This window comes from Urtica dioica, chromosome 3 (assembly GCF_054948205.1).
Source record: "Urtica dioica subsp. dioica isolate 48M chromosome 3, U.dioica_male_clone48M_v1_H2, whole genome shotgun sequence".
NCBI lineage: Eukaryota > Viridiplantae > Streptophyta > Magnoliopsida > Rosales > Urticaceae > Urtica > Urtica dioica.
The window spans coordinates 43473710-43494515 of NC_142758.1; the positions used below are offsets into that span (position 1 = coordinate 43473710).

General features: G+C 39.8%; 6 protein-coding genes across 6 annotated transcripts; 3 read left to right on the forward strand and 3 right to left on the reverse strand.

Annotated features, from left to right (window-relative positions):
* The first annotated feature begins 2018 nt into the window (after positions 1-2018).
* LOC149402971 (uncharacterized) lies at positions 2019-5486 on the forward strand. Its single transcript, XM_089608588.1, has 6 exons — positions 2019-2385; positions 2885-3829; positions 3935-4033; positions 4250-4297; positions 4376-4850; positions 5074-5486. Exons 1-6 carry the CDS (start codon positions 2125-2127, stop codon positions 5484-5486), a joined length of 2241 nt encoding a protein of 746 aa, XP_089464714.1. The 5' UTR covers positions 2019-2124.
* A 499-nt stretch (positions 5487-5985) lies between these two features.
* Positions 5986-6535, forward strand: LOC149402972 (uncharacterized). Its single transcript, XM_089608722.1, has 2 exons — positions 5986-6144; positions 6223-6535. The coding sequence occupies exons 1-2, from the start codon at positions 5996-5998 to the stop codon at positions 6401-6403; spliced, it is 330 nt and encodes a 109-aa protein (XP_089464848.1). The 5' UTR covers positions 5986-5995; the 3' UTR covers positions 6404-6535.
* Positions 6536-6973: 438 nt separating this feature from the next.
* Positions 6974-8839, reverse strand: LOC149402973 (uncharacterized). The gene is made up of 3 exons (XM_089608589.1): positions 7739-8839; positions 7356-7406; positions 6974-7213 (listed from the first exon to the last, which is right to left on the reverse strand). The coding sequence occupies exons 1-3, from the start codon at positions 8837-8839 to the stop codon at positions 6974-6976; spliced, it is 1392 nt and encodes a 463-aa protein (XP_089464715.1).
* Positions 8840-11135: 2296 nt separating this feature from the next.
* Positions 11136-12669, reverse strand: LOC149402974 (Arabinanase/levansucrase/invertase). The gene has a single exon (XM_089608803.1). The coding sequence runs from the start codon at positions 12548-12550 to the stop codon at positions 11339-11341; it is 1212 nt and encodes a 403-aa protein (XP_089464929.1). The 5' UTR covers positions 12551-12669; the 3' UTR covers positions 11136-11338.
* Positions 12670-13474: 805 nt separating this feature from the next.
* LOC149402975 (uncharacterized) lies at positions 13475-14851 on the reverse strand. Its single transcript, XM_089609464.1, has 4 exons — positions 14666-14851; positions 14467-14592; positions 14261-14363; positions 13475-13944 (listed from the first exon to the last, which is right to left on the reverse strand). The coding sequence occupies exons 1-4, from the start codon at positions 14758-14760 to the stop codon at positions 13735-13737; spliced, it is 534 nt and encodes a 177-aa protein (XP_089465590.1). The 5' UTR covers positions 14761-14851; the 3' UTR covers positions 13475-13734.
* Positions 14852-15620: 769 nt separating this feature from the next.
* LOC149402976 (uncharacterized) lies at positions 15621-16593 on the forward strand. The gene is made up of 3 exons (XM_089608590.1): positions 15621-16083; positions 16225-16433; positions 16567-16593. Exons 1-3 carry the CDS (start codon positions 15621-15623, stop codon positions 16591-16593), a joined length of 699 nt encoding a protein of 232 aa, XP_089464716.1.
* Positions 16594-20806: the final 4213 nt, after the last annotated feature.

Consider the following 20806-nt stretch of genomic DNA (forward strand, 5'->3'; position numbering starts at 1 on the left):
TATTGAAAAGAATTCGGAGGATTCAAGATCGAGAGAGATGAAGAAGAAAGCTCTGATTCATTGATTGAAATCAGAGAGAATGTATTGAATCGATTAAACAAGGATTGTTTTTAATCCTTTTTAAATACAACTGAAATGTCACATCAGTGTTATAACGACACAACGACTCGTCGTTTATAACAACTGAAAGACAAAACGACACAAAGAAAAATAAAACAAATAAACGACTCACGGTTAACTTGTAACCTAAGAAACCAACTTAACCTTTAAACCCAAAAAGAGTCATCAATGGTGTCTCCTACGAACGATCCAATCCACGTCTCTTTTGGCACCAATTTTCCGTATTGGATATCATCTTCTTTTCACTTGAATCCATTCAATAATCATTCACTTTATGACAAGCTTGACATAGAGAATTATCTCATTTGGCTTCGCGGCTTGCACGTATACCTCAGTTACTTATCTTTTCATTATGCAGATATATGACTTACCTTGGTTTCATAGTCTTGCTTACTCGACTATGTTGACAACATGAAAACCCTTTCTTAGACAAAGGCCTTTTTCTTTTTCTTTTTTCTGTCCCTTGAAATGCAATAATGATTCATTGCCTTGTACGTAGCAATCAAATTTCAGAAGAATTTCCACACGTGCTGTCGTCTATTTGGTATCACTATAAAAAGAAAGGATCAAACAAATTTTAAAGATCTTATTACAATCTTAAATTTTATGTAATGAGCTCAACTTTTTCTTATGTGATGTTGTAATTATAATTTATAGCATACAAAAGCTCAATACTGTAAAATATTTTATCTAAGATTTTTTTTTTTTCAAATTCTCCCTCTCCGAATTTTGATAGCAAGATAACACGATTTTATTTCAAAAATCAGTCGATTCTTTCATGTTTATGTTCGATAAGGTCTACCGAGGCGAGGTCAAGCGTCATTTGGCCATGATGTTGCGTTAAAATCATAAAAACTAAATGTTAACAGTTTTAGTAGGGAATGTTTATGAATAACTAGAATATGTTCAATTTTATTATAATATTTTTTGTTATGACTTTGTCAGTTTGTCTAGTAATGCTTACAGATTTTACTAAAAATATAAGTGATATATTTCAGAAATTTTCAAGTGAGCTATATAATTGTCATGGTACATGTTTATAGTTTTAACAAATAAAAGGTTTATAGTTATATAATAGAAAATTATAGAAAGAAGCCTCAATATATAAATGAAGGAGCGGATTTGATACGTTGGCATTATAACCACGATAAATAATTTTCGAGTTTTTTTTCGTTCGTATCGTCAGAAAAGAGTGAATTGTACAGTACAATTAGGCAGTTTCAAACATGTATCCGATAGAATTTTATATTTTGGTCTTTATGTTCGAGCCGTACGAGATGAAATTCTCATATGTGGTTCTTAGGAGGGAGACCTCGATTTACCTATCTCAATTAAATCTATAAGATTCAGATAATTGGCTGATGATATAACTAGTAAATATGTTCCTCTTCATGTCAACATATTTTATTGTCTAGAAGGAATTACGCTTATTTGTTTTTTAGTACAAGTAACTACAGGGTTCGCTATGACTTTTTATTATTGTCTGACAATTACGGATGCTTTTGCTTCAATTCAGTATATAATGATTAAAAATAACTTCGGTTGGTTAATCCAATTAATTCATGAGAAATTGCTCTATTTGCCACTCTTTTGATAACTTTTTCCCACATTCCACTAAAACCTTAATTTGTCCCAAAATGCCACCATGACAAGAGTAAAAAGTCAAGTTTGCCCTTCACTATCTATTTTCTTTACAAATTGGCATCAGCCATTTTCTCCCGAAATGAAGACTCAGTCAATCTCTCTCCTTCGTCCATCTCTCTCCTATTTCTCACATCAAACTCAAACTTTTCTCATTTTCCCTCTCTCTCACGTCAAAACCGTCGAACTTCTCTCTCTCTCTCTCTCTCTCTCTCTCTCTCTCTCTCTGTAACTGCATGTAACCTCCGGGAAACCGTCGACTCAAACCCACCCATTTCGTCTCTCGTCTTTACAGTAACTCTCTTTTCTGAACCCCCTCAAACCCATCACTTCTCACCCGAACCCCTAACATCGAGAAGAAAAATGGCGGACTCAAATCCATCACCCCTGCGTCCTACACCCGCGCGTCGGAGTCCTCGAATCGTAAGTAAAGTCCCGGAGGAGCCGGCAAGTCCAATGCCGGCTCGAAAACGAAAAACAACAACTTCGCCCAAACCCAAACCCCGGACGAAAATCGCGGCGGCGAAGCCCCCAAAGAGGAAGAACATCACGGCGAGTTCGTCCGACACGGAAGAGGAAGAACTGGTTCCCAAAAAACCCCGTACAAGAATGGGAACTTCAAAGGTTAGTGTTGTTGATGAAATTTTCTTGATTTTTCGGAATATTAGTCTCTGAATACTTGTTGGTGATTTTGTCTCTGAATACTTGTTGGAATATTTGTCTCTGAACATGGGAATCGGTCTGTATTGTTGTTGTATTTGTCTCTGAATATTGTTGTTGTATTTGTCTCTGAGTAGATATCAACAATGTTGACATCGATGTCAACATTGTAGACATATATGTCAACATTGTTGAAATCTATATCAACAGTGGACAATGATGTCTAATATGTTGACATCTATGTCAACATTGTTGACATCAAGACGTCAACATTGTTGACATATGATGTCTACATCGTTGACATCAGATGTCTACAATGTTGACATCAGATGTCTTCAATGTTGACATCTGATATCTACAATGTTGACATCAGATGTCTTCAATGTTGACATCTGATGTCAACAATTTTTTTTTTTTCTTGATTCTCATATCATTTCCTGATCTGTTAAATCTTTATTTTCAGGGTTGGTCGAGATTTGTTCCCGAAGGGAACATTGTTGACCATAATTTCAGTTTCTTTGGATCCCTCGAGAAATTCGAGGAAGCTGCAGATATGAACGAAGAAGAGAGGTCATTGTTTAGCAACTGCTGCTTTGGCCAGTTTCTGCAACTACCAAAAATCAACCGCTCTTCGAAGATTATCAACCACTTGCTAATGAGGGTTGGTAGGTATGATGGCGAGGAGGAGTGCGAAGATGCACTATTTATTGAGGTTGCCGGACAACCACGTGCTTTCACGATAAAGCACTTCGCGGAAATCACTGGTCTCCGCGTCGTCGACAACTTTGAAGCTCTCGAGTACAATGAAGTTGCTGACGGTGGTTTGTACTCGGACATTTTTCAGAATGGCACGCTTAAGTCACGGGGAGTGTTGACTTCTAAACTGAAGGAGAGCAAAGGGTGGGACAATCCCGAGAGGCGGGTGAAGTTCTTAATCCTTCACTTCCCGTGCAACGTTCTCCTCGGTGCACCTAGCCACACCAACATTCCTGATTTGTCGTACGTTAAGCTGGTCGAGGACTTAAACCAGTTTAACAAATATCCGTGGGGTAACGTGGTTTGGAAATTCTTTCACGGAAGCGCCGTCAAATACGTGAAGAACGTTGGCGGGAAGTCCGACTCAAAAGGGAAGATCAACCTTCCCTCATTTCTGTATCCACTACAGATTTGGGCATTCGAGACGATGCCTGTGTTCACGTCACTCGCGGTGTGTGACAAAGTGTCAGAAACAGCTATTCCACTGATGCGACGCTGGAAATCGGTGACGACTCATGTGTTGGAAAACACTTTCCAAAACATCGATTTTCAATCGGAGGAGTTAGCGTTCAACACCATCGGTGAGGATCAGTTTTATAAGTCAGATGAGAAGAAGAAGAAGAAGAAAAAAAACCAAAAAGGCAAAGCAGATGTAAGTTAATATTTTAATTCTTCTTCTTTATAGATATATTGTTGAAATAGATATATTGTTGACAGTTATTGATAAAAAAAAAGACATCTATTGCTGATATTACAGGCTCGGATTAAATCTGCTGGAGACAAGTCCCGCCCATCCAAAACTATTTTTAAGTTAGATGAAAAGAAGAAGAAGAAAAACCAGAAAGACAAAGCAGAGGTAATTACTTTCTGTCTTCGTTGAGATTTGTTGAAAGAGATGTTGACATTCAGACGTCAACATTGTAGACATATCATGTCAACATTGTAGACATATCATGTCAACATTGTTGACATTCAAACGTCAACATTGTTGACATACAGATGATGTCAACAAACAATAGATATATTGTTGACATTATTGATAAATTGTTGAGATTTATTGTTGATATTACAGGCCCGGATTGAATCTGAAGGTGACACATCCCTCCCACCCGACTCCGAGGTAATATGGACTGATCTTTAACATGTAGATAACATAACATATGGCTTGTCAAATTGTCACATCTTTAATTTTTCACAGGCTCGGTTGAAGAGTGTCGAAGACACGGTCAACCACTTGAAAGGAGAGTGGAGCTTGTTTAAGATTGACATGAAACATGAATTCAAGTCATTCAAGACAAGTATGAATAAACAGTTTATGGAATTGTCCCGCAAGATTGTCGAGCCGGTGGATCGACAAGAAGACAGTCAAGTTGAGGCTTTGCGTCGAGAAGTTGAAGAAGAGCCTGTGCCGCCACAAGAAGACATGCAAGTTGAAGAAGAGCAAGAAGACGAAGAAGATGAAGAAGAAAAGAAAGATAAAGAGAAAAAAGATGACGACGAGAATGGAGATGATGAAAAGGGAGATGAAGAGAAGCAAGATGAAGAGAAGAGAGACAACGATGATTCAGAACAGCTGGAAAAGGAGGGGAAGACACAAGCCGAAGAAGGTAATATTATTACAATATACGATTCAGAACAGATGGAAGGGGAGGGGAAGACACAAGCCGAAGAAGGTAATAGACTTCTAATGTTGTTGACATGAGATGTCAACATTGTTGACATGTGATGTCATCAATGTTGACCTGATATGTCAACAATGTTGACATGATATGTCAACATTGTTGACATATCAGGTCAACATTGATGACATCTCATGTCAACAATGTTGACAATTGTTGACATGTATGGTATTTTTTGAAGATATGTTTAACGTAGTGTCTGGTCTCCTTTTTATAGGCCCTGTTCACGAAGACAGCCAAATAGAAGACAGTCAAGAAGAATTGACTGAATCACAGTCTAAATCCCGCATGTTGCAATTGGATGCTGAACAGTACGAGGATGAGATGTATGATGACAGTCAACTAATATGGGTTGGCTCGGTTCCTGAGGGAAAAACAGTACAGGAGATGGAGGTCGAGATCAACGATGCTCGGGACAAGGAAAATCAGGACTCTTGGCAGCTGGTGCCAATAAACATAGAAGATTCACCGAAGCGACCGACAAGAGTCATTCGACCTCCAGAAAAATACACTCCAACTCAAGTCCCAAGGCCATTTATGAAGTTGGTAAAAGGTGTCGATCGGGTACAAAAGATTCCGCTGTCTCCTCCTTTAGATCCAACTTCTCTTGCAGACGTCCTTATAATGTAGACATCGTATGTCAACAATGTAGACATATTATGTCAACAATGTAGACATATGATGTCAACATTGTTGACATCTTATGACATCTAACGTCTACAATGTTGTTATTTGATGTCATCCTATCTATATCATGCTTACATGTCTATTCATTGTAATTGCAGCATGTCGATGTTATATCATACTACCTTAGGAAGAAGCGGTGGTTGGGTCAACTAAAAGATTCGTTCACAATAATGAACGTCTTCTTTCACAACTACTGTATCCAAGGATATGAATCGTGGGTAAAGTGTGAGAATAAGGATGAATTTGATTGGGCAAATCAGTCCCGTATCGTGGACTACATAACTGCCACAAACAAATCCTTGAAGCACTCATGGCCGTGGGTGGACGTTGATGTCGTATACGTGCCTGTTTGTCACGCTGATAGGTCGCACTGGCTCCTTCTACTTGTGAACATTCGGGAGCGGTCTATTACAATATACGATTCAATGTCCGAAAACAAATACCATAGGCAAATGGTGACGGCCCACGTGCAAAAACTGGCTGAATTCATCCCATTAGCTCTTTGTTTTCTTCATGCATTTGATAGATTGGGTATTGAAGACACCAGTTCAGCCAAGTTCAAAGTCGGAACTGCTGCCAACATGCCACAACAGGGAAATGGGTACGTACATAGTTGCATGTTTAATATTACGAATAATACAAAAATTTAATTGTCTAATACCTTATTTTTGTGGAACAGCGGCGATTGTGGCATGTTTGTCGTGAAGGCCATTGAGTTTATGACTCATGGGTTTGACGTGTCGGCAATCAAACAAGAGGACATCGCCATGTACCGACAAAAGTACACCATCGACCTCTACCGACACGGGGCGGTGAAAATTGCAAGAGAGGCCCAATCGGACAACGACAAGGATGAATGAGCTAAATTGATTCATAAACTCTTATTTATTTAGTATCAGTTTTTGATGGTACATTAATGATTATGGTATGTAAAACTTTAACTTAATCTTAGTGTTTTGTAAAAAGTATGGTACTTTAATGATTATGGTATGTAAAACCTTAACATAACAGTTTCATTATATATGTACTTTATTATGATATTGTGTACATAGATATGTCAACAATGTTTGATACTCAGATGTCAACAATGTTGACATGTATGTCAACAATGTTGACATGTATGTCAACAATGTTGACATCCGAGTATCAACAATGTATGTCAACAATGTTGACATAGATGTCAACAATGTTGACATCCGAGTATCAATAATGTTGACATCCGAGTATCAACATTGTTGACCTACATAAAACCATTGTTGTCATGTATGTCAACATTGTTGACATCTGAAATCACAAAACCAAACAAGTATGAACTCACAATAATATCTGATATTACAAACAAAGTACACGATAATATAATATCTGAAATCACAAACAAAGTAGACAATTCTTTGAAATCAACAAAAAAAAGGTTGACAAAGGAGGTTAGGTCAATGGAGTTGCACTATTACAAGTTTGACGATTGTGACCAATTTCTCCGCAACGCGCACACTTGCGCCTAATAACATCCTCTCCTTGAGAGGGTATTCTTCGCTTTTTTGGCCTACCGGCGGCACGTGCCTGGTGCTGAGGCGCAATAACGCGGATATTCTCCACCTCAGGGGGAATATCCCAACTCGAAATGTCGCCATGAGGATGATGTACAACCGCGTAGGTTGCCCGCAAATACTCTGTCGTATATACCTTCGAAATAAAGCTCTCAACTGGACGGTTGCGAACTCGGCAAGCCGCGATTGCGTGTGGACAAATAAAATCATGCGCCTGCCATCGATGACAGGAACATGTTCTATCATCTAAATTAACGGCAAATACGATCCCCTCTCTGTCTACTACCTCAAACTCGTTGACTGAAGATGGTCTGACCTATTATACAAAAAAGGCTGATTAGATATAGTTATGAACAATGAAGTCAACAACGTATATATGTCAACAATGTAGACATCTTATGTCAACAATGTTGACATCTGATGTCTACATTGTTGACATAAGATGTCTACATTGTTGACTTCTGATGTCAACGTTGTTGACATAAGATGTCTACGTTGTTGACATGAGATGTCTACATTGTTGACATCAGATGTTTACATTGTTGACATCAGATGTCAACATTGTAGACATAGATGTCTACAATGTAGACATAGATGTCTACAATGTAGACATCAGATAAAACATACCAACGATTATTAAACACTTACAGTCATTCGAACAACGTATCCAATGTACTTGTCCGCTCTTGCGTGGTATTCTTTTGTCAGAATCGTTTGTGTTTTTGCCGCAGCTTCTCGACGTTCATAAAACCATTTCATACTCCTCTCTCTTAGCCAATCCATCAACTTTGCAACTGGAAACTGTCTCACTTTTACGTTTAATGCATTCAATGCTTCCGCGTTGTTGTTCGTCATGATACCGTACCTTTTCTCCATGAACATACACCGTGCCCACCTATGGTTCCCGACATCATTTGTCAAGTATCGACGTATTTCCAGATTTTCAGCGTCCAACATGACCATGTAACTTTCCCATTCACTCATCGTGTATGCCTTTGCGGCACCGTAAAATTTCCACTTTACATCCTTCGTAATCCCCTTAAAAGCAGTCTTCAAATTACCGTATAGATGGAACATGCAAAAACCATGATAACAATTCGGAAATACCGTCTTCACGCCATTGATTATGCCAGCGTGTCTGTCAGATACAAATACTTGATTCTCCCGTTCCCCATATGCGTCCTTCAATTTGGCGAAGAAGTAACTCCACGCCTCGTTAGATTCTGAAGGACCAACACAATAGGCTAACGGAAATATTTGCTTGTTTCCATCCATCCCACACGCTGTGTACAACGTTCCTTTATAATAGTTCCTCAAATGGGTACCATCAACGATAATCACAGGTCTAAGGTACTCCCAACCACTTCTCCAAGGGCCGAGTGCCATGAAAAAACTGACAAATACGCCGCCCGCACCAGTGACTAGGTCAAAAAAAGAACCGGGATTCTTAGTCTCGATCATGTACCTTAACTTAGGTAAGAACGCGTACGAATCTTCTGAACTACCGTAGAGGGACTTTAGTGCCTTCTCTCTGGACAGCCAAGCTTTTTTGTAAGTCATGGAAACACCGTAATCCATTTGCATATAACTCATTATCTCTTTCGGTCTGCACATACCAGTCGTTGGATCAATACACTTGTGCTTTACAACCTCTCCAATTAGCTCACTCGTTGCTTGCGGGTGACGTCCTTGCCTTACGTGTAAGGCACAGCTGTGGTCTTTGTCAAACCTGAAACATGAAACTTCCATGAGTTTCACCGGGGAACAAGTTCATGCTTATAACACAGACGTCAACATTGTTGACATCATATGTCTACAATGTGTTGACATATGACGTCAACAATGTTGACGTCTCATGTCAACAATGTTGACATATGATGTCAACATTGTTGACGTCTGTTGTCAACATTGTTGACATCTGCAACAATCTGCTTGGCTGTAGAAATCAACTAGAAATAAGAAGAGAAGTCAATAGACAGATAACGTATGGAACATAAAGACAATTTACCTTCTAATTTGAAATATGGGCGTGTTTTCCTTTCTCACAGCTCGAACAGACCAATTACAGCCCTCTCCCGGACAAACAATGTGCAGAGATTTTTTGTCTGAGTTCTTTGTCTTATATGTGAAGTTGTTGACTACAGCGAACAACATCAAGTGTTTTTGTAAAGCCTTTTTATTAGCATACAGTGCGTGAAGCTCAATATATACAGGGGAATGGACATCCAAAACAATAGTATCATCGTCTGCACCGGTCCTAGTAGATGAACTTGGGACGCTATGTGAATTCAGCAGCGAATACAGTGGATGATTGGAGTTGCGTGGTGGTGGAGGAGATCGTGGTGGCGGCGGATGAGGGTTTTGTGGTGGAGGCGAGTTTCGCAGTGGAGACGAGTTTTGTGGTGGAGGCGAGTTTGGCAGTGGAGACGAGTTTGGTGGTGGAGACGAGTTTCGTGGTGGAGGCGAGTTTCGTGGTGGAGGCGAGTTTCGTGGTGCATGCGAGTTTCCTGGTGGTGGACGCGAGTTTCGTGGTGGAGACGAGTTTTGTGGTGCAGGCGAGTTTCCTGGTGGTGGAGGCGAGTTTCATGGTGGAGACGAGTTTTGTGGTGCAGGCGATTTTTCTGGTGGTGGAGGCGAGTTTCGTGGTGGAGACGAGTTTTGTGGTGCAGGCGATTTTCCTGGTGGTGGAGGCGAGTTTTGTGGTGGAGGACAGTTTTCTGGTGGTGGAGAGCCTCGTCGTTGTGTCGCATCGTCAAATAACATAAACTCATCTAATCCCATATTTTGATTAGGAGTTGGGACCGAACCACACCCCTCCTCGGCTATAGATGGCATGTCGGAAACTCTTATAGGTAGATTTCCAACACAACCACTACCACGGCTGTTGGGAGTGGATCCAATCCCTGCTGAATCGGGACCCGATTGCTTTTCGTTTACTTCCAATATCAATTGAAAATTCTCCATGTCATCTTCTCGTCTTCTCCGCAAATATAAGAAACCTTTGAGCGTGTCATCGTTGGTTATCTCAACAGGCTGCACTGCACCAGCCATCGAGTATGCAACACCAACAGTATGAGTGGATGGTGATATACGCAAGTTCGTGTAAATGATTTGCATCAAACTAGCGAAGTTGACGTTGTACGGCACCACGATTCCGAAAGATCCTTTCTCGTGATACCGACCAGGTTCAACTCAAGTACCACTGTGCTTGAATAATAAATAAATATCTCCCATCACTGCGTACAAAAAAGTAAACAGAGTTATTATTTGTTGACTTTATCTGTCAACAATGTCGACTTTATATGTCAACAATGTTGACATCTTATGTCAACATTGTTGACATAGATGTCAACATTGTTGACATATATGTCAACATCATTTTCAAAAATCACATATCATACCCATAACAAACTCATGCTTTTAAACAACAAAATATTCATTATTTCAAGACGAAAAGCTTTTTTATACCCGGAAAATGAAAAAAAAAACGAACCTAGGGTTTTATTTCGTGGATTGCAACTTCTCTTTTTTTGGGCTGACATTCGGAATGCTCCTCCGACAATCACTGAGCTCCTCCGACGACTTTTTTGAGCTGTGTTCACGAGTTTTCTCAGCTTGGACGAAATGGGAGAGAGTGGGGTAGAGAGAGAGAGAGAAGATCTGGACGAGAGAGCTTGGACGAGATGGGAATGAGGAGAGAAGAGATGGTCGAATGAGGAGAGAGAGAGAGACAGAAGAGATGGTCGAATGAGGAGAGAGAGAGAGAGAGAGAGAGACTGAGACCTAGATGTATGAGAGAGATGTATTGGACGAGAAACAGAGAAGAAATGGACGAATGAGGAGAGAGAGAGAGAGAGACTGAGACCTACATGTACTGGACGAGAAAAGAGAAAATGGCTGAGAAAATGGCTGATGCCAATTTGTAAAGAAAATAGATAGTGAATGACAAACTTGACTTTTTACTCTTGTCATGGTGGCATTTTGAGATAAATTAAGGTTTTAGTGGAATGTGAGAAAAAGTTATCAAAAGAGTGGCAAATAGAGCAATTTCTCTTAATTCATCGATGGTCACCAAGTTTGATGGTAATGAGTACACGTATTTCGTGAGATACACACGAAGGGGCTTTAAAAAACCTCCTGAATTGTTACTGAATTTCACAGCTCCCCTTCTCAATCCCAATGACAACCAAAACCACATAACAACATATTTTTTTTTTAATAAAAAAATAAAATAGCTACATACATAAATCAGATGTGAAATCCAGACCATGTTGTAAACTTAGTGACGTCAGTCCCACTGGAAGTAGCCATTCCAATCCCAACCCTTCCTTGGGTCCCAATCTCAACGGCTCTATAATAAACCCTCCACTGATCTTCCATCTGAACCAGACAGGGCGACCCGTAATCCCACCCATCTTGGGCCTCCAACACGCCCACCCGGGCCCAATCTCCAAGCCCATCTCCAGACTCCGCAAACCCAATCCTCCTCTCCCCATCCGGGCCCACCCCTTCGTACGCCATCAAATACCCTCCTTCCCTCCTTTTCACCACGTGCGGGTTCAGAGCGCCGCGCTCGTCGAAATTACCGCTCTGCCCTCCCACCCCGAAACCAGCCTTCCCCAATTTCACCCACCGAATCCCGTCCCCGGACCTCGCCACCGCGACGGAGAGCTCTCCGGCGGTGTGGTAGTACATTCTGAGATCTCCGGTCGCGTGGAAGACGACTTTCGGAGACTCGACGGAGAGGGGATCGTCGAAGAGAGCTCCGGTGTGATGGTCGCCCTCGATCCTCGCCCAGTGCCGACCGTCCTGGCTGATGGCGAGGCCGGGGAGCGATTTGAGGGCTAGGGTTTCGGATTCCTCGGAGCCGGCTTGGCTCAGCCCTGTGTAGTACATCCAGTAGACTGCGGCGGAGAGTCTGACTTTGGAGCTGGACATGGTGACGATCTCGGCGGGCCTGACTCCGTGGGTGTCGAAGGCCCACCAGTCGTCTCCTCGGGTCATTACTAAGCCCACGTCGGAGGCGGATTGCACCGACCCGGTTCCTCTCTCCCAGTGGACCCCGTTGCTCGAGACCGCCAGGCCTATGGAGTCTCGACGCGTGTCGGATGACGATCTTCCGTGGTACCACATGTACCATCTCTCCTCGTCGTCGCTGAGGAACCTCTTGACGACCGGCGAGCCGATATCCGAGCTGTCCCATGAGTTCTCGGCTCCCAAGCCGAACACGAATCCGAATTCGTTGGTTGAAATGGGTTTGGGTGTTTGGGGTTCAGAGGTTGAGTGTTGGTCGGCGTTGGTGTTGGTGTGGGGTTTTGTGGAGCATCGGAGGTGGTTGGGTTTCTTGTTGGGGTTGTGGAGAAAGGTGATGAGTTTGGGTTTTGTGGGTGTTTGTTGAGGGGTGTGAATGAACTTGAGGGCTCTCATTGACGATGAGGTTGCGATGGAAGTCGATTCCATGGTTGTGGTGGATAGAGACAAGCTTGGATTGGGTTTCAGTTTGTAATCTCTTTGTGTTGGTGGTCAATGCGATGGAATGAGTAGGGATAAACAAAAATAAATAAATAAATTTAAAATTAAAAAAATTTAAAAAAAAATGTTCTCTTCCGTTTTTTAACGAGTCAAGAAATGGAAAATTAACAAGAAAAAATGAAAAAAAATAAAAAAAATATACGTGGAACGTAATTTGATTCCTAGGTGGGGCTGTGAATATAAGTAATTGAAGCTGATGTGGATGCCTAGAGATATTGATCAAAACAAGCAAAGTTTGTCATAAAAGAAAGAAGAAGAATAATGACCTCTTTAATTCCATTGTTTGCATTCCAAGGAAAGCTTATGACCTTCATGTATTAGCATTCTAAGGTCCAACAATTTTTTATGTGGATACATTTTACAAACATACGACATCAATGAGCAAATGCTATTTAAGGCCTTTGCCGCTTTTACTTATTTCCTGGTAGGAAAAAAATGGCTGTCATTTTGTAATTTCATATACTCTGTGCCTACCTCTTAAAAAAAACGTAAGAGAAATCAGCTCGCCATCCTCGAAACAGAGCCAACAATTAATCATGAAATATATACATCAAGAGCACTTATATCCAAAAACTATTTACAAGCGAAAAACCAGATATTTCAACAATCATTCACCCACAAAATCAATGGACAACAGACATTAGATTAAATAAATAAGAATGAGGTGATTGATAACGAAGGAAAAACCCTCTTAACAACTTCGAGACCAGGTTAGAAACAGAAAACTTGATACATACCCAATTAGTTATTAATTACAGAACTTTAACTAAAAAAATTTAAAAGAAACCAAAAACAAATTATATAAAATAAAACTAACTCAATCATAGAATCATACATGTAATGGAAGTTAAATGAGTAAGTGAACTTCAATTAAAAAAAATAATGGTGAAAATGAGAACAAAACTTGTTCTGAGACAGCTAGTGAACATAAACATCATGCAAAGTTCAAAGGCCAAGAACCATGGAACGTTCGAGACCAATAATTTTATGAAGGAAAAAAAATAGTGAACATCACAAGATCCAACAATCGAAGCTAACCATACACTAAAATATATGTATATCTGAGGGGACAAACTAATTGAAACTAGTCTATCTCAGCATATTAGCAGACCTCAAATATCGTGCTTTGTCAGCTCCTTCAAAATATCTCTAATCCTGGGTTTACCGTATCTCGCCTCGACATACTTCTTCTCTTCGTCAACCATTTGTTTCTTACCCTTAGGAAAAGGGTTCGGAGGCGGTTGCTTCCCTTGACGCTCGTTTATCTTTTTCAGCTGAGAGTAAGCTTTCTTCTTAGCTTTCTTCTCCGCTAGATATTCCATCTACATCACAATTTTCACACTAAGAGATCTCCAAGTATGAAGTCCACAATGTAAATCCCTAAGCTCTACCCGAAAACTCACTACTGTGTTCATAACTTTTGTCAAGTAGTTTGGCTTAAACTGACTCGTCGGGTTGAGTGAACATGATTCAGTATTTTCAAATTCTGAATAATCCACTTAGATAACCCACACGAATTGGTGTATCAACATCGTATTCGAACATGTAAATATAAGTCTCTTCCTGGAATTTAACTACACTCGGAATAAAGACAACTCCGTTTTCCTTATTTCTTTTTAGACAAAATCACAGACTTACATCCACAACGGCCAAGGCATCTTTTTCTTTAACGCCTTGTTTCTTCAACTCCAAAACCCTCCAACCAAACACCTGGCTCGGAGGCGGATTGGAATGATCAAACCTGTTCAAACGCAAACCCTAATTAGATCCCGGATAATTCTTCACGGAACAATCGAATCGCAGCGATGGAGCGAATTTTTTTTTAGATATATCGAATCGATTACCCGTCGGAATCTTCGTAGAACTTAGCATTTGGATGCCTCCGATGGAAAACGTTGACAAATTTGTCCTCCGGAAAAACGATCGGCTTCACTTTACCATCGCCGCGAGGAAATTTCGGCGGCGGTGCTCTGAGTTCATTCAAAATTGATTTAAAACAATGGATTACGAAAGAAAGATAGAGCGTGAGAAAGAGAGACGAACTGTTCCATGGCTTTGAGCCAAGTAGGCTCGGCGATAGCGAGGCCTTTGACGAGCTTTCTTGTTCTCGTGAGTAAATCCCCTTTCATGTACGACATCGCTGTTTGCCCTAACTTCGGGGGTTTTCCTTTATCCCTCTCCTCTGTCTCTGGTTTATTCTTGCTCGCGACTGATTTTTCGAGCTCCTAACAGGGAGTAGCGAGTCATGAAACGACGTAGTTTGTTCGTCTGGTTAAAGCTTTGAAAGGTTTTACTAGTGCTGCACACTTGCATCAATCTCTTTTATCATATTCAATATTTTTTTAGGGCAATTGACGGCATAAATATCTTAATTTTTTTGGTTTATACACTTTAATATCATATCTTTTTTTTTTTTTTTGCGGCTAAAATACCTAGCATTGGTTATTAGCACCATCGTTAAGTTTAAAGCGTGAACTGCCAATGTGGACTCTCAAAACTTAATAAATCGACAGAAAAACTGAATTAAAATTTGAAAATGATGTAAAATAAAAGCCTTAAAATAACACCCCAATAAAACCCCCCAAATTTGAAATAAAAGCCCCAAGACAAATGTTATAGTAAAACCCCAAATTGTTTCTTCTTCGTTGTGGTTTGTTCGTCATCGGCTTCATCTTCACATCGCCCACGATCTGTTGTAATGGCTGAACATCAATAAGGGAATGACGATGATGATTTCGACCTGGAGGAGGAGGAATATAACAACGAAGGAGAGCATGAAGATGACCTGCAGAACACGAGGACGAATCCTGAACATTGGTGGTCTGTGGTGAATGAGGTTTGCACTGATGTACATGGAGGCGACAATGAGTCTGATGGAGTTATGTCTGGCAGCGATCTCGTGAGCTTGTGTAGCGACGTGGACGAGCCATCAAACAAGACGTGCTAGAACGAGTACAACCTGCGGTCAAGCTCGATAAACTTTGAGTTCAAGCTAGGTATGGGTTTTCCTTCTATGGACCATCTGAGGACAGTTTTGATAGAACAATTCATAAAGGGTGATCGAGAGTTTGAATATGTCTTCAACGACCAAACAAGACTTAGAGCAAAATGTCGAGGGCTGGGCTATAAGTGGGTGCTTTGTGCAAGAGTTCAGAATTCAGACAGTAGGACAATAAGGATTAATACTCTTGTCAAAAAGCATTATTGCAGTATTGTTTTCGACAACAAACACGTGACAAGTCCATGGCTGTCGAAGCACTTTATGGAGGAGTTCAGACTTAATCCAAGTATGGATTACCAGAATTTTAGAGAAATGACTTCGTCGACCAAATTCAGCAATGTGTCAAAGAGTACATTCTGCAGGGCCAAGAAGAAAGCCAGAGAGCTATTGGAGGGGTCAATCAAAGATCATTATGCGATCTTGGACGATTATTGCAAGCAATTGACGGCCACAAATCCAGGTACCATTGCTGTACTGAAAACTAGATCCATAGGTAGCAAAAGAATATTTGAGCGAGTGTACATCAGTTTGAAAGCATGTAAATATGGTTTTAACAAAGGTTGTCGACCGATACTAGGATTTGATAGATGTTTTTTGAAAGGATATTCTAAGGGAATGATATTGGCTGCTGTTGGGGTTGATGCAAACAATTCTGAATATCCGGCGGCATGGGCAGTGGTTGAGAAGGAAAATACTGCAACTTGGAAGTGGTTTATGAAGTTGTTGTTTGAAGATCTTGAGATAGAGAATCCTAAGAGGTTTACCCTGATATCCGACAGACAAAAGAGGCTAGAAATTGCAGTAGCAAAAGTGTGTTATCATGCATTGCAACAAGTGCAAGCAAGCAGGGCACTCGAAAAACACTTGTCACAATCTAGCTGTTGTCTAGGTACGTGTGTTTGTGTATTAGATTCTAATAATTGTTTGCCTTTGTGTGTTTCAGGCTGGATTGTCTGTGTTTGCGGGTTAGACAACCAACAAAGAGGGGTAGACCGGTGAAGACGAACCCATCTGAAGCTACTACTCAAAGAAAGGAACGAAGAAAGAGACAACAAGCGAGGGAATCTTCCCAGCCAAGTCAAGCATCGGCTCAGCAAAGTCTAGCATCTACTCAGCCAAGTCAAGCCTGCATTAGTTATGTTTGAATGTTTAGGTTTTGTTACAGCCAAGATATGAATGACAAAGATGTAATTATTTTGGTACTATTTTGCATTGTAATGGCTGTTATAGGGCTATTATTTTGGTACTGTTATAAAGATGAATGGGATATGACTGTTAATGGCTGTTATGAGGATGTTATTTTGGTATTGTAATGGCTCAGCCAAGTTAAGCTTCATTAAATTTCAGATTCTAAGATACAACCACAAAGCTTCATTTTATTTCATACCATAACAGCTCTAAATACAACCAAAAAGCTTCATTATATTTCATACCGTAACAGCTCTAATTACAACTAAAATAACAACAACAGAACCGAGCCATAACCATCTGAAAATACAACAACAAAAAAGCCAAAATACAGCCAAAATTCAAAGGCAAACAAAGCCAAATGCTTCAGAACCGAGCCATAACAACCATATGAAAATACAACCAAAACAAAGCCAAAATAGACTCAGAATTCAATGGCAAAAAGAGCCATACCATTACGGCCAGAATCGAGCCTAAGTACAACCACAAGTCAAGTCAATATTACAGCCAGGACCGAGCAAAATAACAACCAGAATTCAAGCCACAATTACAACCAAAATAACAACAACAAAAACAACAACAACAATGAAAACAACCATTAAAATCGTATCGACGACTGCTCTCCACTAACATGTTCGACACACTCCAATCTTCAATTCTTCAGCTTTCACAATCTCATCATACATTCTAAATTTCTTAATCTCATCTTTTAGCTTATTGACTCGTCTGAGCAATCCTGAGATTATTTCTTTTGATCTTTCACACATTTCCATGTCAATCCATCGAAAGAATTTACACCCTCATTCAGACTGAAATGGAAAAATAAAAATAAATAAAGTCGAAACAATTCTATAACTCACTTTTTTCTTGTCGCAAGTCATAAATCTTTGACCGGGGTTTAAATCCGTCCAAGAGGTCTTCTCAACTGATTGTACTCCACAGTAGCACAACTCATCATGAACACGTAAGGAGCCTGGGCGAATACGACTAGCTGAGTTCGTACGAGATGAGCTTCGACGCCAACTTGCAGACGAATACTCGTCTTCCATTACAACAGACAGTTGAAGATGTGAAGGAAGACGACGAGGACGAACAAGAAACGTCGGGCCTTTATTCAATTTCTCAAGTTTAGGGTTTTCCATTTCTCAATTTGGGGTTTTATTTTACATCATTTTCAAATTTTAATTCATTTTTTCTGTCGATTTATTAAGTTTTGAGTGTCCACATCGGCAGTTCATGCTTTAAACTTAATGATGGTGCTAATAACCAACGTTAGGTATTTTAGCCGCAAAAAAAAAAGATGTGGTATTAAAGTGTATAAACTCGAAAATTTTAGGTATTTATGCCGCCAATTGCCCTTTTTTAATATTAATTTACGAATTTGTTTATATACTTATATGTTCGTAACCAGAATTCATTATTTTGAATGTTAGGATTTAATAGAAAATGGTTTACATTAACAATACATATTTCTATTTTAAAATAAATTATTCTCGCATTTTATTAAGTATTTTTTATTTAATATTTTAATTTTTAAATAATATTCCTATTTTGAAATAAGTTGTCAGTATTTTTCTTATTTATCTGAATCGAAACAAAAGCCAAATTGTCCAACTATTCAAAACCCAAATTATTAATAAAAAAAAATGATATTTTTAACCTCTCAATTATTACTCATTTAACTGGTTGCACCCTGAAAAAAAAATTGCATTATCGTTGTTTTATGACAAATTTTCATGCGTAGTCTTTCTATATCTTTTGGTGTCAAAATAGACGGAAAATGTCCATATATAAATTAAAAAGAGTGAAATTATTAAAATATCGTTAAGTATTAATTACATATCCTGGTTATTATAATATATAAAAAAATCTCCCTATCTCTCCTTCTTCTTTGACGTACCTGAGCACAAACACAATATTTTTTTAAAAAACCAAATAAAAAAAAACAAATGATTTTTTTAAGGCAACAAAGTACCAAATTTATACAAGATTATCAGCAAAAATCTCATGCTTGTACGTTTAGAGATATATAAAAACAAAACCATCAACCAAAAGCAAAGAAAAAAAAAGTTGTGCTAGGATGGAGGTTTTGGTTTCGTGTGTATTGAACCCAAATCGCAGTTCATTTCCCTTCGGCTATGAATTCGGAGTCGGGTTTTGAGTTTATTTGTCGATTGACTCAAGTTTTATTTTGGGCTTCTCCGACAGCCATTGACAGAGTCGCGCAAGAAGAGTTTACTCTCCGATTTAACATAAATTGTCTCTCCTTATTCCTCCTCCTTCTTTGACCTTACACACACAAAAAATCGCCAAGAAGCCATGGCTGAACCAACTCCTTCTTCCTCTCCCCTGAAGATCAGCCGCCGCCATCGCGCCGGAGCATTGCCGTGGAAGTCTCCGCGCTGAATTTGTTCTTCACCGCTTTGATTTTGGTGGCAGAGCTCTATGACGTCGCGGGAAAAGTCGTCGTATACCTCCATCTAAAGCCAGAGAATATCTTCCTCTACGCTTGGACTTGTACGGAGGCTCCAAAAGCTTGGACTCCATTCAATGAAAGATTGGACTCCATTCAATCATGAGAGAGCAACACTGCGGCTTTTTTTGTTCGGGGACCAACTTGTTACTAATGACAAAGTTGAAGGACAAAAGAATGTCATTTTTTCCTATTATTAAATACTCTCTTAATTGACTTTTCAACTTTATTTCTAGAATATTGGTGTATTCAATATAATTAATATCATGTGTCTTAGCTAAATACTCAACTAACTTAATAATTTTCAAACTATCTCTTTGTTAAAAATTAGTGATAATTTTTTAAAAATAGTGAATTACTTATATAAATCATCAAAGAAATTAATCATAGTATCTGTGTGAGAGAGCTTGTCACGTCAGCTATAGAGTTAGATCAGCCACGCCATATACGTGAGCAGTTAGAAGTTGGTTAGGAGTCAAGAGATTCTGGTTGAAAAGTAACTGTATATAAATCGATGTAACATTTATTGTATATTCAATCAATGAGAAATACACAATGAAGAAGAGAGTTCTGATTCCTCTCTTACAAAATACCTTATTTGTTTTTCTTTTCTTGGTATCAGAGCATCAATGGTGATAGATTCATCCCATTCGGCATCGTCGTCACAAGTGAATGCTCTTTTCCCGTCGTGCTGTCTCTATTCAGCACGTCGCTGAACACAACGATATCGATCAAGATGGACAAGGACAACTACCTGATCTTCCGCTCACATATCTTCCCTGCAATCCAAGGTCACAACCTCTATGGCATGGTTCACGGAACAAAAGAGTGTCCACTGTTGGAATAAAGTTAATAAATATTATTTTTTAACATGTGGATGGCTGATTTGTGGCAACAATTTGAGTGGGTTCCACTCATTGGAATTGAATAATTCCAAATGATACGGATTCCTCGTAACGAGGGCTATAAAATTGGATATTTGTTTGCCAAAATCGGACCTAAGGTGAATGAGAAGTGACGAGGTCGACTGGAAGAAGTGACGAAGTCATTCCAGCTCGACTGTGCGAGGTCGACTGGACGAAGTGACGAAGTCATTCCAGCTCGACTGGGCGAGGTCGACTGGACGAAGTGACGAAGTCTTTCCAGCTCGACTAGGCGAGGTCGACTGGACGAAGTGACGAAGTCATTCCAACTCGACTGGACGAGATCTACTGGACGAAGTGATGAAGTCATTCCAGCTCGACTGGACGAGCTCGACTGGACGAGCTCGACCGAATGAAGTGACGAAGCGTACGTTTGAGAATTAAAGCCAACGATTTGTATGCTTCAATTCAATGGTTTTTGAGCTTTAAGTGCGCATTATGGCTGTGAAATAATGCCATTAAGGCTGAAAACGTTGGACTGTTCGCATGGTTTTGAATTCAAAACGGTGTGTTAAATGGTTGTAATAGCCTGCGTTTAATGCCTTTAAGGCTGGACGTTTTTGAACTTCAAACCGACGTAGCCTTGGCCTATATAAAGA

Bases quoted from the DNA above. Each gene is read 5' to 3' on its own strand.
- LOC149402971 (XM_089608588.1), top strand. From the start codon at position 2,125: ATGGCGGACTCAAATCCATCACCCCTGCGTCCTACACCCGCGCGTCGG. The intron at 2,386-2,884 runs GTTAGTGTTGTT...CTTTATTTTCAG, and splicing joins CAAGAATGGGAACTTCAAAG to GGTTGGTCGAGATTTGTTCC. The intron at 4,851-5,073 runs GTAATAGACTTC...TCCTTTTTATAG, and splicing joins GAAGACACAAGCCGAAGAAG to GCCCTGTTCACGAAGACAGC.
- LOC149402976 (XM_089608590.1), top strand. From the start codon at position 15,621: ATGGGTTTTCCTTCTATGGACCATCTGAGGACAGTTTTGATAGAACAA. The intron at 16,084-16,224 runs GTACCATTGCTG...GTTTTTTGAAAG, and splicing joins ATTGACGGCCACAAATCCAG to GATATTCTAAGGGAATGATA. The intron at 16,434-16,566 runs GTGTGTTATCAT...TGTGTGTTTCAG, and splicing joins TAGAAATTGCAGTAGCAAAA to GCTGGATTGTCTGTGTTTGC.
- LOC149402972 (XM_089608722.1), top strand. From the start codon at position 5,996: ATGGTGACGGCCCACGTGCAAAAACTGGCTGAATTCATCCCATTAGCT. The intron at 6,145-6,222 runs GTACGTACATAG...TTTGTGGAACAG, and splicing joins ATGCCACAACAGGGAAATGG to CGGCGATTGTGGCATGTTTG.
- LOC149402973 (XM_089608589.1), bottom strand. From the start codon at position 8,839: ATGGAAGTTTCATGTTTCAGGTTTGACAAAGACCACAGCTGTGCCTTA. The intron at 7,407-7,738 runs GTAAGTGTTTAA...TTTGTATAATAG, and splicing joins GATACGTTGTTCGAATGACT to GTCAGACCATCTTCAGTCAA. The intron at 7,214-7,355 runs GTATTTGCCGTT...TATATACGACAG, and splicing joins TAGTAGACAGAGAGGGGATC to AGTATTTGCGGGCAACCTAC.
- LOC149402975 (XM_089609464.1), bottom strand. From the start codon at position 14,760: ATGTCGTACATGAAAGGGGATTTACTCACGAGAACAAGAAAGCTCGTC. The intron at 14,364-14,466 runs GTAATCGATTCG...GCGTTTGAACAG, and splicing joins TTCTACGAAGATTCCGACGG to GTTTGATCATTCCAATCCGC. The intron at 13,945-14,260 runs GTAAGTCTGTGA...ATTGTGATGTAG, and splicing joins ATGCCTTGGCCGTTGTGGAT to ATGGAATATCTAGCGGAGAA.
- LOC149402974 (XM_089608803.1), bottom strand. From the start codon at position 12,550: ATGGAATCGACTTCCATCGCAACCTCATCGTCAATGAGAGCCCTCAAG.